The sequence below is a fragment of the Nylanderia fulva genome, unplaced genomic scaffold (genome assembly GCF_048542155.1).
Source record: "Nylanderia fulva isolate GAGA-0341 unplaced genomic scaffold, ASM4854215v1 Scaffold5, whole genome shotgun sequence".
Classification (NCBI taxonomy): Eukaryota; Metazoa; Arthropoda; class Insecta; order Hymenoptera; family Formicidae; genus Nylanderia; species Nylanderia fulva.
The window spans coordinates 146475-167613 of NW_028190587.1; the positions used below are offsets into that span (position 1 = coordinate 146475).

General features: G+C 37.6%; 1 protein-coding gene across 3 annotated transcripts in view; it reads left to right on the forward strand.

The window, feature by feature from the left end:
* The window catches only part of LOC114942025 (tubulin monoglutamylase TTLL4), a 137473-nt gene extending 134362 nt beyond the window's left edge, over positions 1–3111 (forward strand). For all 3 annotated transcript variants that reach the window (XM_029317290.2, XM_029317287.2, XM_029317288.2), the window contains exons 5-6: positions 878–1972; positions 2263–3111. In XM_029317290.2, the coding sequence (XP_029173123.1) occupies positions 888–1972; positions 2263–2842 (1665 nt within the window). In that variant the 5' untranslated portion in view covers positions 878–887 and the 3' untranslated portion in view covers positions 2843–3111. The remainder of the gene's footprint in view (positions 1–877; positions 1973–2262) is intronic.
* Positions 3112–21139: the final 18028 nt, after the last annotated feature.

The window sequence follows — 21139 nt, forward strand, 5'->3', positions numbered from 1 at the left end:
GTCGTCTGTATTGTGTTTCTCTTTACTCTGCGACTTTTTATCGAATTTATATATCGTTATATTATATAAAGCTCACAGAACCATGTGAGTTAATTTATGTCGAATAAAAAAATTGAAGTAAACTTTTACTTCATAAAATAATTTACTTTAAAAAAATAATACCTGATAGAATGTAGCGATAAAGTTCGAGAGAAAATATCTCTGCGAAAAATTTTATTCCGACTCTTGATGAGCCGCCAACGAAATTGAATTTTAATGGGGTTATACGTGTTAATTTACGTATTATTTCATGATAACAAGTAAATCGATTATCCGCAGCTGCTTGTTTCGCTTTACTAATAAACTTGCATATACATATACGGCAACATATCCGTAACATATATACAAAATATATCGGCCAGTTTGATACTTCATAATTATAGCCTCCGGGGAAAGTTGTCACATTTTGTAATTAATCGGCGAAAAAAAATCTCACCAATATATCGATTTATAATAACACTGTTATAATCCCGAAAGCATGTTAATTATATCGACATATATTACATCCCACATCGAGTTGAGCCAAACTTCTTGACAGGCCGTGACAGGTGTTTAGATTTATCCCTGTTCTGCTCCTCGAAAATGTTCGGTAACAGTATTCTGTATTAATTCATCTGTCTTTTAATAGCATTTGTTGTATATTTAACATTTATAAACTTTTGTAATAAAATAAATATTATAACAAAGTAAGAATTAACATTGACAAATTATATAAAATCACATTTTTTTAGTGTTGTTATTTTTCAGAGTTAAAATTATATGTTATACGAGATAGAAAAAGTGTCGAAAATTGTTGAAATCTGTCACACGCATCGCAACAAACTTTTCTCCCAAACAGGCTATCCGAGATGGACGTAATCGCTTACAATCAGCACGAAACCAATAGCATCGCGAGCAGCACCGATGGCGCCGAGACTCAATACGACGAGGAGAGCCAGCCTGACCTTGATATCGATGGAGATCTGCTGTCGATCGACGGTGACAAAGGGAACAAACTACCCTTCCGCAGAAGCTTGTTCGACAACGTGGCACCCTACATCGTCTTTCAGTCCTACGACCGCAAGAACGGCCCGGTACTGCCGTACGAAGTGGCGCGGCATCTGAAGTGGCACCTCAGCACGATAACACCGACAATAGTGCGTCGCACCGTGGTGAATTCCGGTTATCGCTTGATGAAGAAATGCCAGAATTGGTGCGGCACTTGGGGCAAGCACATGAAGTCCGCCTGCTACAAGAGCTTGAAACAGTCGCAGAAGGTCAACCACTTCCCTGGGACCTTCCAGATCGGCCGGAAAGATCGATTGTCGCGCAATATTGGCCGGATGATGGTGAAGTACGGCAAGCGGGAATTCGGCTTCGCGCCGCGTACCTACGTGCTACCTCAGGACATGCGTGTCTTTCGTCAAGTGTGGGAGAAGAACGGCGGCAAGGAGAAGTGGATCATCAAGCCGCCAGCCTCCGCTCGTGGCACCGGAATTCGCGTGGTCTATCGCTGGTCCCAGATACCAAAGAAACGCGCTGTCGTCGTGCAGCAATATCTGTCGCGACCGTTGCTGATCCGCGGCGCCAAGTTCGACCTGCGTGTCTACGTCCTCGTCACCAGCTTCAATCCGCTCAAGATTTACGTCTATCCGGACGGTCTCGCGCGTTTCGCTTCCGTCAAGTACAACGACGACATCAACTACCTCAGCGACCGTTTCATGCATCTCACCAACTACAGCATTAACAAGACCAGTGCGACCTATACCAGCAACGACTGCGCGGACTCGAGCACTGGTCATAAGTGGACTCTAAAAACTCTCTGGTCCTATCTCGAGCAGGAGAACGTGAATATCGTGAAGATATGGGCGTCGATAAAGGATATAATCATCAAGACGATGATAGCCGGCGAGTCTCCTATCAATACTCTAACGAGAACCAATACAACTTCAAGGTAAGACAAAAAACTTATATTTTTTTAATAGAATATTTTTATTTCTTTTTCTAATGTAATACTATTTTTGATGCAATTTTTTGTTGGCATATGAACATATTTTTAATGTTTAATAAAAATTGAAATATGAAAATTTAATAACATAATTTTTTAAAAATAATTTTATAAAGTTTTAAAATTAATGTAAAATGCGTTTTTAAACAAATTTTTTTTATTAATTAATATATATTTTTTTCTTATTTTTTCAAGTATTTTTCTATAATGTATATTCTGTTTCATTAAATTCTCAGATATTGTTGTTATGAGCTTTTCGGCATCGATATTCTCTTGGATGAGAATCGAAAACCGTGGTTACTGGAAGTGAATATATCGCCCTCTCTACAGTCTTCCTCGCCGCTTGACATTGCTGTCAAGGGGCCTCTTATTAAAAACGTCTTTAATATAGCCGGATATCAATTGCCTTCGTGCATACCGTCCGAGGAAGTGGAACAACTAGCCCAAAGATACCAGTTAGATCTGGTGTGCCAAGATTACAGACTGCACCGAACTACAATTAACTATCAAGAGCGACACAAGCAAATGATGTATGCGAATCTGAGAAATCGCGAAGACTACCTTGACGAAATAATCGAGGATCTTACCCCCGACGATGTCAGACACTTGATTACTTACGAGGACGAACTGACACAATTAGGTAGATTCGAGAAGATTTTTCCTACTACTACCAGTCACCAATACTTGCAGTACTTTGACGTTGCAAGATACTATAATATGTTGTTTGATGCGTGGGAGACCAAATACAGTGACAATCGGGACGAAGGTATTTCCCGGTTGCAAAAATTATGCAAAACCAAGTATCACTTGGAATAAATCTTTTAAATAATAATCTTTTTTCCGAACGTATTTACATTAATAATACCGATATCAAAAAAATGCTACAAAGTTACCCGAAATTGACGTTTTAATCGTACGAAATTTTTTTGTTCTGTACGCTATGCGTACTTATATACGGGTAAACGTACCATGTCTACGTCTATGGTTCTTGAAAGAATCAAGTTCATTATGTGCCTTTTCCCACGGTTGTGCAAATTTATTTTATTGTATGAGATTTTGTCTTTAATAAACAATTTTTCACTACACGCGCAAGCTCACTAATACTGCGATCCCTTTTTTCTTGTCAAGTTAGTAATAATCCTCATCCTGTCTATTAATAAAATCAAATTTGAATTTTTTAATTTTTCCTTGAAATTTTTGAAATTTAGTTTGTTGCAGTAATTAATCATTTGTATTTTATATAATATAATTGTTTGTTTAAATTTAATAGATTTACGAAAAAGTAATTATTTTAAAATTTATTCTAAAAAATTATTTTATTTAAAATCTAAGGTTAAATTTTAATTTTAATATTAAATTAAATATAAAATCTATTTTTAATGCAACTTGATGCAAAAAATAACTTGCATTTTGTCGAGGACATTGGATTTTACAAGTGAATTCAAGCACATAAACAAGTAAGTGTAAACATTATTTATATGCGCATACATATTTCGATGACTTAAAAAAATTGTTAGAGAGACGTTCATAAATATTATGTTCCTCTCGCAAAATGAATCTTTTATCCATCAGCTGTTAATAGAATAATTAATAGAATAATAAATATGTCGCGATATGTCTTCGATTCTGCGTTCATACACATTATCCACAAATTGCCTCAAACTCCTTTAGCTTCGAACTCATGCGCATACACAAAAAGCACAGTATCGGTAAAAAACTTGTCTTAAATTCAGTGATAAGAAACGAATGAGTATATCTGCTTGGTAATTCCAAAGAAAGGAGACTCTTGCACCGGTCGCGGTAAATTGTGGACAAGTCATCGTACCGAGAACGCCGAGATGTTCGCGTATATCGAAATTATCGGACGCCAAATAGCGACTCGTATGACGGCTCTGGCCGCTGACGGAGATGATGATAAAAAGTCAAAGTTGCCGATGCGTAAGAGTCTCTTTGCTAATGTAGCGGGCGTGCATAATTTTCGGCAACAGGAGCATGGCGAGTATACTGCCAAGCACCTGCTTCGATAACACACAGCGGAAGGAAGTGTATATCTCTTTTCATGAACTCATTAGAGGTTCGTAAAAATAAAAAATTTTAATTTATTTATAAATAAGTCAGAATTAAAAGCTTCTAATAAAAAAAAAACATTTTACAAAATTAGACCGTGTTACTTTGACATACGTATGCGAAATTTTTTAGACTCCATTCGCGGATATAAATAATAAAGTGAACCATTCGAGATGTGAGCGATTTTACGGATGCAATAACGGGTTTAATAAATCCGTACTGACAATTTAATGTCTCTATTGTGACCGCGACAGTCGGCGGTACTGACAGCTGCGCTTGATTAGGTTAATACGAAAGGGGACCAGATTTCTTCGCTTCCGCCCTTTAAATTCAATTACTGCTTGGGTACTCGGTCACTTAAAACATCATATATCAGTTTTGTTTGGAGGAAGTACGATCCGTGATAGAGAATGAGTATACCAATTGTCTTCAGAAGCAAAGACATAAGGCAGAGCATTTGATTCGTCTAGATTTTCCGCCATTAAGAACAGTCATCCTTACGAGACGATGATTAATGTCTCGAAATAATCTTGATTCTAATTTTATACGTGAATACAGCGGAAGAGATAGATAAAATGTACAGCGATTTTACACTACATTAGACATAAATTCGTAAATTTAATAAAAAACTAACTGCGACAATGTATTGATATTATTTTTTTTTGTAAAATTCATGGTTTTTTTGTTGCTAATTAGAAAAAAGAAACGTTGATATTAATTAATAATAAATGCACAACAATTTAGCGTATCGATCGCGCAGATTTTCTTCCGAGCTTCAGATTTCGGGGTCGAAATTATTCGATTTGCATGATGCACAAAGCATGGGGTGCCCCGACGTCGGTTGGAGACAATAGACTGCGTTCACAGTGCCACGACGGTCAATGAATTGATATCGTTATTGTAACGACATAATAGACATATTTTCTTATTGAGATTGCTGCCTTACGTGTGCATGTATATATGTATAAGTGACGTGCGCGCCTAGCCCGGCCGTCTTCATGAATGTATTCATTCATGCGAGTGGCTGCGTGTGCGTTATGTAACCAACACAACGTCGGCACGACGCGTAAGGCTAAGGACCTCGTCTTCTCTCTACGTGAAGACAGATCTCAAGGAGACTGCTGCCACTAGAATATACGGGACAGGTAGTTATATGTAAATGTTTTTCTCGTCAATCTTTTAACGGGGCTAGAGCTCTTTGTTTATACGTTTCGAGATTTTATTTAATCCAGAAAAGAAGCGCGGATCTAGAACGATAAGTTTTATATCAATTCTTTGAAGAGCACTTTGACCCATCTTGAATAATCGAGCTAAAGTCTGAAAACTGAATGAATCATTAAATTGCTCGTGGATTGCGCTTTGTCACTTGATCCAATTGATTCGACGGATTGATTCCTAATGAATAATTATTTCGTGGAAATAAGGTCCAGAGATTAGATGTACTCTCTCATTCAGCGATAAGAAATTATGTGTTATTTAATCACATCTCGTTTTTTCTGATATAAATACAATGTTGCATTTGATTTAAAATATGTCGTCGTCATTTTATATAATTTGTTTTGACACAATTAGAAAAAAAATTAATAATATATTTTTTTCACGCTTTCTCTTTTTCTTTAATGATTCTTTATGTGAAGGACAAAAAATATATAAGAGAATGTATAAAAAAATATTCTTATAATTTCTACTGATTGTTTTTAATAAATAAAAAAGAATCTTGCAATCACATTTAGTGAATATAAAATTTCGATTGTACAGAAGAAAAATATCTTATCACATTACTAATCCCTGGCAAAACTCGTGGATAAAATCAGTGTAAAATACAATAATTAGCAGTCATCAATAAACAGCAATGCTAATTTCCTCGCGTCTTTGATTCATGCACGAGTTATTCGCATGATTAGATATCCGGTCCTTGTCTGCCTCGTGAACTTCGCGCGTGACGATTGCGCGGCGATTATAATATGTCCTCCGCACGTGTGCATAATTAGCGTGTCATTTATCACGACTGTAGGCTCGAATATAAAGGCGGTCTCGTACGATCATTCAAGGTCGTTCTCGGTCCACGAGCCATTCAATGACGCCTTACTGCGACAGTGTAATTTCAACATTACGGTGCATTTAACTGCGGCACGTGCCACATTCTTGTGCATATTTAGCGAATACTCGTGGAGGGAATCTATTTGTCACATAAATAATTATTGACATCTTTTTATTTCCATTTTTTTCAAGATGTTCAAATATCAATAATCTTCAAATAAATATATAATAAAAAGACGGATCTTCAGGTCAGTTTTAAACTTAAAAAATGTTTGCACATTTCACAAGTGTCTAATTAAAAAAAAAAAAATTGCATGTTGTAATTTTCTCAACGTGCGTATATCATTATACGTTGACGGAGATCTGTCCGATTCATCTTCTAATCTCATTCAACCGACGTTTCTACCTACGCGAAATATGCCCGCGCGCGTGAGGACGTACTCGACACTGGATAACGACTTAATAAACCGAGAGCGGCCACTGTGGCAAGGGGTGCGGAGGGTACAGGGGCACCGCGGTGCGGGCGGATGCGAGCACGTGGAGTTGCGCGGGGGCGTCATGGTAGTCAGGTGCGTCGCGTGCTCCCCACTTACATCACGTGCTAGCTAGCTCGTGCTTTGTTTTGAGAAGGCTTAAGAGCGCCCGTTCCCACGCTTCCGCGCGCGTTCTCCTCAGGTCTCCCTCCCATATGTCTTCCCTTTGCCTCGTGTCAAAATTCGTATTCGAGATATACCGTAAGCCCCCGATTACTGTCTGCCGACAGTTTGTCCACTCCAAGTTACAAAGGTGAGACGAGGTTTATTTTTTTGTATTACACGTGCAGGCAAAGTGGCACTTTGTGTGGGTGTTTCCTGTGCGCGAGGTGGCCGATCGCACGCCGCCATCTTGCGGCGGCACAATGCGGGAATAGCCGTGTTCAAAGTCATTGTCCACGGCTGAAGCCGTGGGCAAAGCATTGCCCACGGCTTCAGCCACTTTGCCTGCACTTGTAATACAAAATAGTATGTGTATCACGTGCGGATTGACAATTGTTCACTCGTCTTCGATTCGTGCGTCTATCCCCCGCACTCGTGACCAATTGTCAACTTTCCGCACTTGATACACAATATACTATTATATTTGAATTATTTATTATTTTATACAATTTATAATTCTATACGTATATACCATTTTCTCTCTAATTTATTAATTTTATTATTATATGCACACACGGAGAGAATTTTCTCTTAGAAAATTTGCTTTGAAAATTATGGTAATCTTGGGACAATATATGGTAGTTATCGGAAAAATGGTATGAGTTTCTCTTTGATTAAATATTTACCACAATAAAAATATTAATATTTATGTAAATATGCGTATATATAAATTAATGTACATATAATATATAAAATATTTTAGCAGAAAATTAACCATGAAATGAATAAAAAAATTAGAAGTAAAATTATAAATAGATCTCATGTATATCACAAAAATCTATATAATTGTATGATTGATGCGTCCAGGTTGCAGTAGCGCGAGACGAAGACTTCGCGTACGACATGCGGCACGCTCGTACATACAGATATTGAATCATTGTTCCAGCATTACAATAATCGCGGTGTGTCGTGACTCCTTCTCCTACTCTCTCCCTTCCTCTTCAGTGGTGTCTGTATAACCGAATCGTTTCGTAGCCTCTTGGTATTCTCTCGCTTTGTCTTACGCACGAGCCGACGTACGGTTGATTACGAGGCTGCGCGTAGACCGGACGCTCCCTCGAGAATCGCGATGGACTTCCCACATACTTTCACGCCGCTCGTAAACCGCCTTTTCCCTGCCGGTCAAACGAATATTGTCACGCAGCTCATTCCCATAAACCGCGCGCGTGCACGAAGCGTGCGCCGACAATTTCATTGTTTCAGCGGGATAAATACGCGCGCAATGGTAAAGTAAGGCTTTGACATTTAACAGCTGATCGGACGGAGTAAATCGCTTGTAATTAATTTTCACAATTTTTTTTATCCAAAGAGCAAATAGCTGTTTATATTAGTTCATAAAGTATATTAAAAACAAAACTCAAATATATATGTTCATTGAAACAAATAATTAAATTAGTAAATATTTGATTTCAATATTGGTTTGAAACAAATAAATATTTATTTGTTTTGAAAAGGATTTTCTTATATTACGCATACATATTTTTTCATATCAAATCAATATTATTAATTTCAAATTAATGATTTATAAGGCAGTATTAAAATAAATAAATCCAACTTTAAAATAAATGTTTTTCAGTGTTGCAGCTATAAAATTAATGAACAGATGTAAGCTGGAAATGTAAGGTTGAAATTATTTTAATTTAAAATCGCGCTCCGATTGAAAGAGGAAATTTAATCGAATTTCGAAAATCCGAGAACTGCATATAAAAGCACAGCGTGCCCTTCTTCACAATCGAGGGTACCATGATATTATAGAGCATATCGGCACGCATGCACACGCGTGTGCGCGCCGCGTGCACACAGAGACCCGCGCTAGAGAATTCCTATGATTTTTCGTTCGGTTCCCACGGCCAGGGTGCGTCAGGTGGCTAGCGCGGGGTGCCCGCAACACCCCCCTTTCTTCACCCCTCGAAATAGATGTAAACCCCGCCGAGAAATATACTATACTCCGGTGGCTCCGCCCTTGCCACCATTTTCGGCACGCATGTTGCACGCGTGTATCCGTAATGGAATGAATGTCATCCCCCGAATCTACCTACCCATACCTGCTTCTATTCTTCGTGATTCATGAAAACGACTCTTTTCGTCATTGACCCGCGACAATTCGCCGCAATTGATGGATCGAGCGATGAATTGTGGCATTGTTGCTCTGCATGAAAAGATGCATTTGGATTTTTAGAGAAAGAGAGAGAGAGAGAGAGAGAGAGAGAAATTACTCCTTGCTATATTTAACGTCTTTATTTAATTTTTAATTACTTCCTTTTTTCATGTATACTTCAACATTCAGGGTGTCTAGCGGTCAGAGAAATCTGTGGAAAACCGGGCAAGTCAGGGAAAGAAAATTTTAGTATTTATCTGGATTATTTTCTGGATTGATTATTCTATATTTGTCTCAATAATTTGAAATTTTTTTATTAAATAAATATAAATTTTTCCTTGACTCCCAGCACGCTAATTTTCTGTGTTGTTAAAAATCGATTCTACAACGTGTTAGTTAATTTATATTTTCATCGCCGTGTTATTTTATTTCAATGTGTTTGATCGAGACAAAACTAAAAAAATTGATATAATATAAATACAAGAGGTGATTATTTAAATAGTTTGTAGTGACATGTTTGTTTCGATTATCATACATAATGCAGATTGTATAATTGATTAAAATTTTTGTTTTTTTTAACTTCCGGACCTTTTTATTGTTGACAAAAATATCTCAAGAATTTCATGACTTAACATTTAATTGATTTATCATATAGATATATGCAAATTGTATATTTGGCAAAAATAATACTAAAAGGTCAGGGAAAAGATTAATTTCTATAAAAATTAAGTAGTAAAAAAAGGCTTGTAAGAGTTGTGTAAATGACAATTAAGTTTAAATTAAATAAAACGTGGATAATCGCATATATGGAATTTAACAATTACAATAAAATAAATTAATTAAATAAATAAAAAAAAATAAATTAAATAAATAGACTCATAGCGGAAAGTTAGAACTAAAAGTTTTTAGTTGATTCTTTTTGTAATTATTTATATTTTGTGCTGCGAAGACGACTTGAAAAATCAAGTCGAAACGTCCGTTCTGACTTTGTTCTAACTTTCCGCTATGAGTCTATTTATTTAATTTATTTGATTGTAATTGTTAAATTCCATATATGCGATTATCCATGTTTTATTTAATTTTTTGCTCGTATCTTATAATTTCTTATTATACGCGCTGATTCTTAGTAAACTTAATTGCCATTTACACAGCTCTTACAAGCCTTTTTATACTCCTTAATTTGAATAAAAAAAAGCTTTTTGAATTGTTATTTAATTTCTATATAGTCTTGAAAAATCTGAAGAAATGAGGGAATTTTTTTCATCGAGTCCGCTGGACACCCTGACATTCAATAAAGTATCTTCTTATCTACTTCGGACATGATCTTCAGACAGTTTCTCCGTGAGATTCTTCCTATACATGAAGCGAAAACTGAATAAATTTGCGGCGTCGGCCGCAAAATGCACGCGGATACCGGTTGCAATATTCGGCGAATTTATCCGGTTGTTACCAGAACTTTTTTCAAGCCGAGTCGTTCGTGCCGACCGATCGCGAGTGTATTTTTCTTTTCGAGCAGACATTTCGGACGGTATCCGCAGACACGTTTTTGCCAGACGGATCGAGCCGCGCGTGTTCGCCAACGCGGGGGAGCCGTTCCCACGAGAGATTCAGAAAATAACCACCGAAGAGAGATCGTGCAAGCGGGTTGCCCGTGTCGTTTTATTCTTCCCAATGTTTCGTTCTGCAGCAGCCTCTCGTCATGACGTCACTGACCCAATTTCGTGCACGCCAACGGCATCGTCGTGCGTTCGTGAATCCTGTTAAACCAGCTACCACTCGATGTTTGCATCAGGGTATCGAGTATATATATCTCTCTCCCTTCGTGTGTTCCACCTTATGAATAATCTTCGCGGGAATGATGGATGGCGCGGATAGTCACGGTCATTATTCACCACGAACGTGTCGACTTTCTCTAATTATTCTTAAAATCCTCTAATACATCTCTGTATTTGTCAAAGTAAATAATATTTGCCTTCGCAAGATAACTGTAAACCGTCAATGACATCGAGCTGCAAGATTTCTGCTCTTTCCCTTTTGCGGCGCTAATGATTTTCCAGCGCGTTATAAAAAGTGTCGAGCGTCCGTTGTCGTCCGCGATTACATCGGAACCCGCTATATCCTGGAGGGAACAACCCGCCGTTACCGCATGGCGCGACGGAGGAAAGAAGATAGCTGGATATGGGATTGACAGCCGGGATCCTTCCCACGTCGTCCTCGAAACGTGCTGAAAGCGTGCTGCTCGCGTGGCCGTTAGCCAGCGACGACAAAGAGAGAAGGAGAGAAGACAGCGGGCGAGTGAGGCCCCGACGATCTTTTTCTCACGGGGCCCGGGCGAAGGAAGGGCGTCAGGTGGACGCAGGACCTCCTTCAGAAAACACAACGGTTCCTTACAAGGATTCGCGACTTCTGCCTTCCCACGCTCCTTCAACCGTAACGGCCAGATTCGGGCTCCCTTTCTTCCTCGATTTTCTCTCTCTCTTATATTCGTCTTCTTTTTCTTTCTTTCTTTTCTTTTTTTTTTTTTTTTTTTTTGCACATGACGAACCTGGCTTCGAAACAGTTCGAGATGATCGAGACGGAATGACCGTCTCGATAAGTGTACGTCTGTATGTAAATAATTGTAGGGTGAAGGCACGTTTCTCTGGTTGGGCAAAAAAATTCCGATCGCGAGAGGACGACGAAGTGCGTGACGAGGCTGTCTCTCGGTCGCGGGCCATTTGTCCTTAATTAGCTTTCATTCGATTTGCGCGACGTTTTGCGAGTTTCACGCGCGTTGCGCAAGCCGTGAATTTACGGGCAAAAAAACGATGCGATGAGGGACAAGTGTGTTTTATCCCGAGACCATGGGTGTGGAACAAAGAAACGAATAATTAAAAATCTGACCCAGAAAAAGCGCGAAAGGTCGTTCGCCCATCGAGCTGTCGCTCGTTCCTGGAACAAATCCTCACACAACAGCCGGGGACACACAAAAACGCGGATCGATTCGATCGAGGGAGCGCTCGATGTAAGGCTCGTGGCACTTTATTTGCCTTCGACTTCTGCTACCGAAGCGCGACCGTTCCAGTTCAATGATCATCGAGGGCCGAGATTCTCTTGGAAGAAACCCCGGGGATTTATTCAGGACGTCCCTGGATCGTGTGTTTATCGTGTGCGTTCTCTTATTGTGCGATCTATAGAAATGATCGATCTTCAGCGACTTCCGTCGATCATCTATTTAGGAGCAAGAAAGATGATAAAAATTCGTCAAATTCTGCATCTCTTTAAATTTTACAATCGATAAAGGTTCATTTTGCTTGTATCTTATAATTTCTTATTATATATGCGTTGATTCTTAGTAAACTTAATTGCCATGTACACAGCTCTCACAAGCCTTTTTATACTCCTTAATTTTAATTAAAAAAGAGCTTTTTGAATTGTTATTTAATTTCTATAGTCTTGGAAAATCTGAAAAAATGAGGGAATTTTTTTCATTGAGTCCGCTGGACACCCTGACATTTAATAAAGTATCTCGATTGACACAAATCCCGGTAGATTATTTTTTTAGTGATCTCTTGTGTAACGTTAGATTAAATGATATTTAAAGGAGATAAATTGATCCAAGATGAGCTTGAATAATTTTAAAAAAATGTTACTACTGGTTAAACTTCTATCGAGAAAATTGCAGGATTTCAGAGTAAGTAAAACTTACGTTGTCGAAACCTTTGACACACGTATATAGATTTTGTACGTCAGATATTACATAACATTTTTCGATGAAACTTTAAGAGGCAGGGAGAGTTTTCACGCAATTTAAGGGGCGTATAATTTTATAACTCAGCGTAATTGCTTGATGAGATAAACGGGTAAGTATGCACGTCGTTCGATTGATTGCCGGCCGTATTCGGAAATTATACAGTGTTTATTGTCGAATTTCTGCAAGATGCATTTCGTCTATTTGCATAAGGTCCCTCGCGAACCCGCCTTTCGCCTCCCAAAATCGTCGGTTAGCAGTTAAAATGCATAAACGATGCGCGACGCGCGCGAGCACAAATTTTACGTTGCGCGCGAGGCGAACCGTGAATTATCGGAGTTTCTTTTTTTTTCGCCAAAAGAGCAGGAAGTGCCAGCGGCCGTAATCTTCTGCATTATGAAGATCGTGAGAGCCGATCCAAGGTGACGGACGAGCACGCGTAATCGAGAAGGAGATCTCGAGCCTATATTATATATACCACGTGTCAGTCACGCCGCTCTCGCGAAAGGAGGAGGAAACAGGTTTCCTTGGACAATCCGCGTGTGAAGCGGGTGGAATTTCTGAATTTCGTATCTCGTTCCCCATCTAGCCTTGCGAACGAGCAAGAAACGCTTTTAATCAATGTTGTAATGAGTGCGGCGAGATCACTCGTTTCTCCAAGAGAGATTGTGCGAGCTGGAAAATTATAGTGTCTACACGAAATGACGTTTTTTAAAGAGCAATTGCAAATTTGATTAATACGTTATATATTCAGGATGTATCTAAAATAAGTGCGAAAAAGTTTAGAAGATGATTCTTTGTCGAAAACCGGAATATATCATCTAAAAATATGTGTTAAAAAGTTTGATTTAGAAACTTGTTTACTTCTTTCATTTTTTTCATAAATTTAGTACACTCACTCCAAAAAAGTGGTACATTTTCTATTATTTACGAAATTATCATTTAAAATTTCGTGATTTTTTTCCAAATTTTAAGTATACTGCTTTTTGGGAGTGAGCGTATAGTTTAAAAAAAAAAAAACCTAATTTTCTCTTCTCTCTTTGAAGCAATACAACTCCTCAGAGAGAGATATAGGAGTATATATGTTTATTTGAAAAACTCCTTAATTTTCGACAAAGAATCATCTCCTAAAATTTTTCGCACTTATATTTAGAAACATCTGTACGTATAAATTTTGTTATACGCGACTAGTCTCTTGTAACGATTGTGTTTTCTCGTGAAACGAAGATTGGAGCCTAATCCGTGCATAATACCGGAAAGAGATCTCTGTCCACGCGTCGGCCACGCTTCAGACGCGTTCTGATTACCGGTTACGATCGTTAGCAGTCGCTTGGAATCGTCGGTTAGACGCGGGTCGACCTTAGACGACCGACGAGCCCTTACGGATCGTGCGTCTCGTGGGAACGGAACGGCCGTCGGCGCTGGAGCGTTTCAGGAAGCTCTTCGTGTTCCGCTCCCGCGATCACCGGGAAGAGTAGGGCCTCTTCAACGGCAACGACTCCTCCTTACTGCTCTGAATCGTTTCGACGACGACGCCCACGCTCCAATCGGCATTTCTCATCTCCGAGGAAAATGGGCACTTTGCCGAGCACGGCGGATTCTCGCGCGAACGCGTGGACGGATCTTCATAATTACGGGTTCGGTGCATGATGTTACTCAATTAAAATTCTTGTTTTTGATACGCGTATCCCTCCGCGACACGTTCAACGTATTTCGCGAGACATGGTGTAATTGAAATTGTCAAGCGATATAAAGTGTCTCGCTCATCCGAGAAACAGAGAGCAAGAGAGAGAGAGAGAGAAAGAGTTTATGAAAGCGCTCGTTTAAAAATTGATTATTTTGTTAGCGAACGAGGACAAGTGTCGATAAGTATGATGCAGCAATATATAATCTATTTTTTCCAGTAAAATCCTTCGTATCTTTTCTTGGGCGATTTATGGTATACCGTATTAATTTTTATCGAATGACTAATGTAAGTTGTTACTCTCGAATAACTTTAAATATAAGAGACAGGCGAAAAATTGAATAATTATATCTATGGTGGAAATGAAATTTATTTAATTTGTAATTAGTTTGTTCGAGATTGATGAAAAGAATCAGAGACGCATACATCTTACGTTGAAGTATATTAAATAATGTTAAGAATATATATCTCGACCGTGCGGTTATACATTTGTGCATCCGGCATCCCGAATGATCGGTAACTAAATTACCAATCTGCAACATACATAATGACAGTGGACGGCGATGCAATTAAGCGAGTTAGCGCGCCGGAGCCAGAAAGCCGAACGCGCGTAAGTGCGCGATCGGCGGTGTCGGTCGGCCGCAATTTGTAAAGACGAAACACGCCCATCGTGCTATTAAGCTGATCGAGTCAAGGTGTATCGGCTTACAATCGGTTTGCACGCGGCTGGCTACCTTGTGTGTGCCATCGCGTATAATAATGACCGTAAATTATTTCGAGTCACACAAACTGATTGCAACGTAATGGAATGCGCCACGATTCCGACGAGGAAACTTTCACCCGCGAAAGTCACTTATTTTTAGCGAAGGACACGTGCATCGCAAAAATTTCGATTTGTCATCGTTGTTCTTTCGATTTTTTTTTTTTTCAATTAATGATTAATATATATAATGAGAAATTTATTCTCTCTTGAATAAAGGCGTTTATCATTAATGCGCATCGTATAAATTAATAACGAAAACAATTATTAATTGTCAGACAAGCGTGTTACACTCTATTATAATATAATATATCGTGTGAAAAATAATGCCGATGTATCTTGACTCGAAATCACAGGAGTATGGAAAAGAAACAGAAATGAGCGAGCAGAGTTTCTTCGCTAAAATTGGGGTCGCATTGGTCCCGCATCCAGAGGTTAATCTTCGTATAAGTGCCTCCGTCGTATCCGAGGTGCCTCGGTAATTTGCCCGCTTCATTTCTTATCGCGTGCCCATTACGTGCGTGCCGCAGATTGCACGCGAGCGCATCATAGCCGATTTAAATCGCGAGAGGCGTCGTCGTCGTTAACGCGCGATATCGTAACCGCGAAGGGGTTGCGGCTGCTGTTGCGTCTCCCAGAAGCCTTTTGCGAGGAGCGACAGCGGGACGTCTTTGTCGGGGCGCCGAGATTTCGCCGGAAATGACTCCCGGCGCAGCGGGAGTTGCCACGCAATGTTTGTTTCAGTAATGTCTAGGAAACACGCGGGATAAATGGCAAAAATTACCGGAGCACACACTTGGCTTTCCCTCTCATTACATGGGCTTGATAGATAGATGATAGTGCATAGATCAATTTGTCTATCTGTAGAATTGTTAGCGCAGTAAATATATTTTATCGCTGCACGCAACGGAGAAATAAATTATTGACTCGATCAAAAGGATTATATTATTGCGATTAAATGTGAAATGTAAAATGTAAAATGCGCGATCATACGAACGAGGGGAGGGGGGAGAACAAATTTGTTTACATTAATTTAAATCTTTTATATTTTCAGCGATTTTATACATTAATGCAGAACAGCTGCGGTGTCAGGCATAATTATACTTATGTAACTGCACGTACGTATATGAGAGTGGATTATATAATAAAATCTTGTTTACTTTAAAATCAAGACGTTTAAAAAATTTTACGTTAAAAATTTGGTTTCAAAGGGGGATAACATATTAATGTGTATATAAAAAAAATAATTTTTTATTTCAATTAAAATATATTCAATTTTTTGTCATTACACAGAGAAAATTTTCTCTTAAAATTTACCCTGAAAATCATGGTAAAATTTTATGAGTTTCTCTGATTAATATTTAGGTACCACAATGAAAAATATTATATTGTGGTAGACATTAATATTTTTTATTGTGATAAATATATATAATCAGAGAAACTCGTAAAATTCTTCCAATCTCATAGACATAATATATTGCCCCATAATTAGCATGATTTTCCGAGTAAACTCTAGAAGAAAATTTTCTCTTAAAATTTACCCTGAAAATCATGGTAAAATTTTATGAGTTTCTCTGATTAATATTTAGGTACCACAATGAAAAATATTATATTGTGGTAGACATTAATATTTTTTATTGTGATAAATATTGTATATATAATCCGAGAAACTCGTAAAATTCTTCCAATCTCATAGGCATAATATATTGTCCCATAATTAGCATGATTTTCCGAGTAAACTTTAGGAGAAAATTTTCTCTTAAAATTTACCCTGAAAATCATGGTAAAATTTTATGAGTTTCTCTAATTAATATTTAGGTACCACAATGAAAAATATTATATTGTGGTAGATATTAATATTTTTTATTGTGATAAATATATATAATCCGAGAAACTCGTAAAATTCTTCCAATCTCATAGGCATAATAAATTGTCCCATAATTAGCATGATTTTCCGAGTAAACTCTAGGAGAAAATTTTCTCTTAAAATTTACCCTGAAAATCATGGTAAAATTTTATGAGTTTCTCTGATTAATATTTAGGTACCACAATGAAAAATATTATATTGTGGTAGACATTAATATTTTTTATTGTGATAAATATTGTATATAATCCGAGAAACTCGTAAAATTTTTCCAATCTCATAGACATAATATATTGCCCCATAATTAGCATGATTTTCCGAGTAAACTCTAGGAGAAAATTTTCTTTTAAAATTTACCCTGAAAATCATGGTAAAATTTTATGAGTTTCTCTGATTAATATTTAGGTACCACAATGAAAAATATTATATTGTGGTAGACATTAATATTTTTTATTGTGATAAATATATATAATCCGAGAAACTCGTAAAATTCTTCCAATCTCATAGGCATAATAAATTGTCCCATAATTAGCATGATTTTCCGAGTAAACTCTAGGAGAAAATTTTCTCTTAAAATTTACCCTGAAAATCATGGTAAAATTTTATGAGTTTCTCTGATTAATATTTAGGTACCACAATGAAAAATATTATATTGTGGTAGACATTAATATTTTTTATTGTGATAAATATTGTATATATAATCCGAGAAACTCGTAAAATTCTTCCAATCTCATAGGCATAATATATTGTCCCATAATTAGCATGATTTTCCGAGTAAACTTTAGGAGAAAATTTTCTCTTAAAATTTACCCTGAAAATCATGGTAAAATTTTATGAGTTTCTCTAATTAATATTTAGGTACCACAATGAAAAATATTATATTGTGGTAGATATTAATATTTTTTATTGTGATAAATATATATAATCAGAGAAACTCGTAAAATTCTTCCAATCTCATAGGCATCATATATTGCCCCATAATTAGCATGATTTTCCGAGTAAACTCTAGGAGAAAATTTTCTCTTAAAATTTACCCTGAAAATTATGGTAAAATTTTATGAGTTTCTCTGATTAATATTTAGGTACCACAATGAAAAATATTATATTGTGGTAGATATTAATATTTTTTATTGTGATAAATATATATAATCAGAGAAACTCGTAAAATTCTTCCAATCTCATAGACATAATATATTGCCCCATAATTAGCATGATTTTCCGAGTAAACTCTAGAAGAAAATTTTCTCTTAAAATTTACCCTGAAAATCATGGTAAAATTTTATGAGTTTCTCTAATTAATATTTAGGTACCACAATGAAAAATATTATATTGTGGATATTAATATTTTTATTGTGATAAATATATATAATCAGAGAAACTCGTAAAATTCTTCCAATCTCATAGGCATAATATATTGTCCCATAATTAGCATGATTTTCCGAGTAAACTTTAGGAGAAAATTTTCTCTTAAAATTTACCCTGAAAATCATGGTAAAATTTTATGAGTTTCTCTGATTAATATTTAGGTACCACAATGAAAAATATTATATTGTGGTAGATATTAATATTTTTTATTGTGATAAATATATATAATCCGAGAAACTCGTAAAATTCTTCCAATCTCATAGGCATCATATATTGCCCCATAATTAGCCTGATTTTCCGAGTAAACTAGGAGAAAATTCTCTCTGAATTCGAATGTTGCCTTCGGCTTTTGCGGCGCGAATGATTCATCCGGAGGATAACGCTCGGCGTATAAATTCGCCTTAAGTAAACCATTGATCGGCAGCTGTCCGATGGACCGGCGAGAATCGCGCGTCAGACGCCGCGCCAATTCCGCAATAACCGAATGACTCCATCGTCGTTGCGGAATCCCTTCCCTCTCGCTGTCGCGTCCGCCCTTGCCGCCACCTGCTATCGGTTTCCCGTTGAAGCCGGAGAGGCCCGAGCGAAATTCCCACGATCACGGGGCACCTGCGCTCATTCAAACCACCGCGATTCCTCGCGATAGACGCTCATGAATATTTATCGGGCAACAATGAGACGGGATTTAGTCGGGGAGAGGACACGGCTTATATCCCGGGGCCCTATCGATTCCTCCCTCCGTTTCCACCCTCTACGCATCCCTCCTCCTTTGGGCCCTCTGGACATCTCGTCTGTGCGGTGGCTCGTGCGTATATTCACAAGCGCGAGCTATTCATTCACGAACGTGGCTCATTGTGCCGCCAACTGTGTCCACCGTACGCGTTGATTCCCAATAATTTCGTATTCGTGAATGAAGGGTGAAAGAGGCCAAGCGTGGAAGGGGAGGAAGATAGGCAACTGGGGGTTCTTCTGCTTCCATTCACGAAAGAAGAGGGATCGCGATTGCACGTGTTTTACGGCGCGTCACGATGCGGCGGATGCGAGACGCTTCATCGTGCGATCGAGGGCTGGACCGGAAATTGAAATTTTGCGTGAGGGTATGCAGCGCTGTAAAACGCCGAACTCTGCGTCGCTCTCTCTCTCTCTCCCAGGGAAGGCACTTTGGAATTTCGTGGTAAGCGCGGTCGCGAATGTCTCGAAATTATGCACCGAAAAGGCAGAGTGACGGATTAAAAAAAAATTCAGAACATCTGCGAATGCATTTTTCTGCAGTTGCAACGTTTCGCGCTTATTGGTGTTACCCTACCGTGTAAACCTTTTGTCTTCCACTACACACAGATGTTTATCACGTGTTTATTACTATTTATTTATTCTCGCTGCGTGAGGAGAATTGTGTGTAAAGTAAGATATATTAAAAACACGTAAGAGGGTTAGTCGTGGGAATAGAAATGTTATTGTTGCATTTATGTAGTATCTCTCTTCCGTGCTAATGGTTATCGTAAATTCCACCGATATAAACATTTAATGTTACTCGCTTTATATATTTTTAACAATATGCATTCACGTGCTTTTTCTCTTTCCTGCGTCTGCGAATCTCTGCAAATCAGATGAGAGAAAAAACTTTGGAACTTCATTTAAAAAGATGAGAGCTATTTCTCACAAAATATGCGTGTGTCCGTGGACATTATAGCCGCAAAAAGAAAATATATGTATATTCACGTTACTCTGTTCGGTAGCCAAATCCCTAATTAAGACAGAAAACTAATAGATAAGAAACAGTGTGCGTGCATTTCATTACAATATTTGAGCAGCTTGCTGCGTAACGATCGTTAATACTTTCTCCCAAAATCTTCAATTATCGAAGGCTATCACAGAGGAAACGTAGCAATTTTTAATGCAGATCTCTTATCCCATCATTTGCATTCAGATCACGTGCCGATTTAATCGGTGAGCGACAGACACGATACATTAAATTAACATTTAAATTTTCATTTCTGTTTTATAAATCTCGTTCGTTATTCGTTAATAATTCCGTTAGAAATGCAAATCTTCTCTTTAATCTCGGTTTAATATTTATTCTTGGATATCTGCGAACATTTGCTATAAAGATATATATACAAGATATTTAAATACTCTTCTAAAAGTATCAATTAAAAATCTTGCCTGAATCTTGAAGAATCAAGTTACATAGAAACTGTACTAATTATTTTTCTGTCTTAATTTGGAAAACGACTGAGAAAAGAGAAATTTGAATATTATTTTCATCAAAAATATTTGTCTCGCGTGTTTTATAATTTACAACATTATATCTTTATTATTTATTATTCGAGTAAATTTCACGATCTCTAATCATGATGAATTTTATTTATAATTTTATTCTACATACTTTACATATTCTGATTTCTTTCTCCTCAATTGTTCTCTATATAAAATATACGTAAAATTCTTGAATTGTGTCGAGAATTAGATCATTTAAAACAAATTTGATAAAATATGAATTATTATGAATATTTCATTAAATTAAGAGTTTAACAATGAATATTTCATATTTCAATGATGTATGTAAAATATTAGAAAATTTTTTGTCATCAATAAATAAACTATATCTCACGACATCCAGCTAGTTAACATTTGCAATCTCGATAAATTCGGTAAAAAATGGACAAAATTGGGCGACCTTTCGGAGGAGCTAGACGCGTGCTTGGCTCGGCACGCACACGCGTGCGCGCGAGTCACGGTGGCGCGTACGGCCCGGAAAATAGGAGGGAGAAGGTGCCGAAGAGAACGATCTCGCGCGAAGGGAGAGGAGA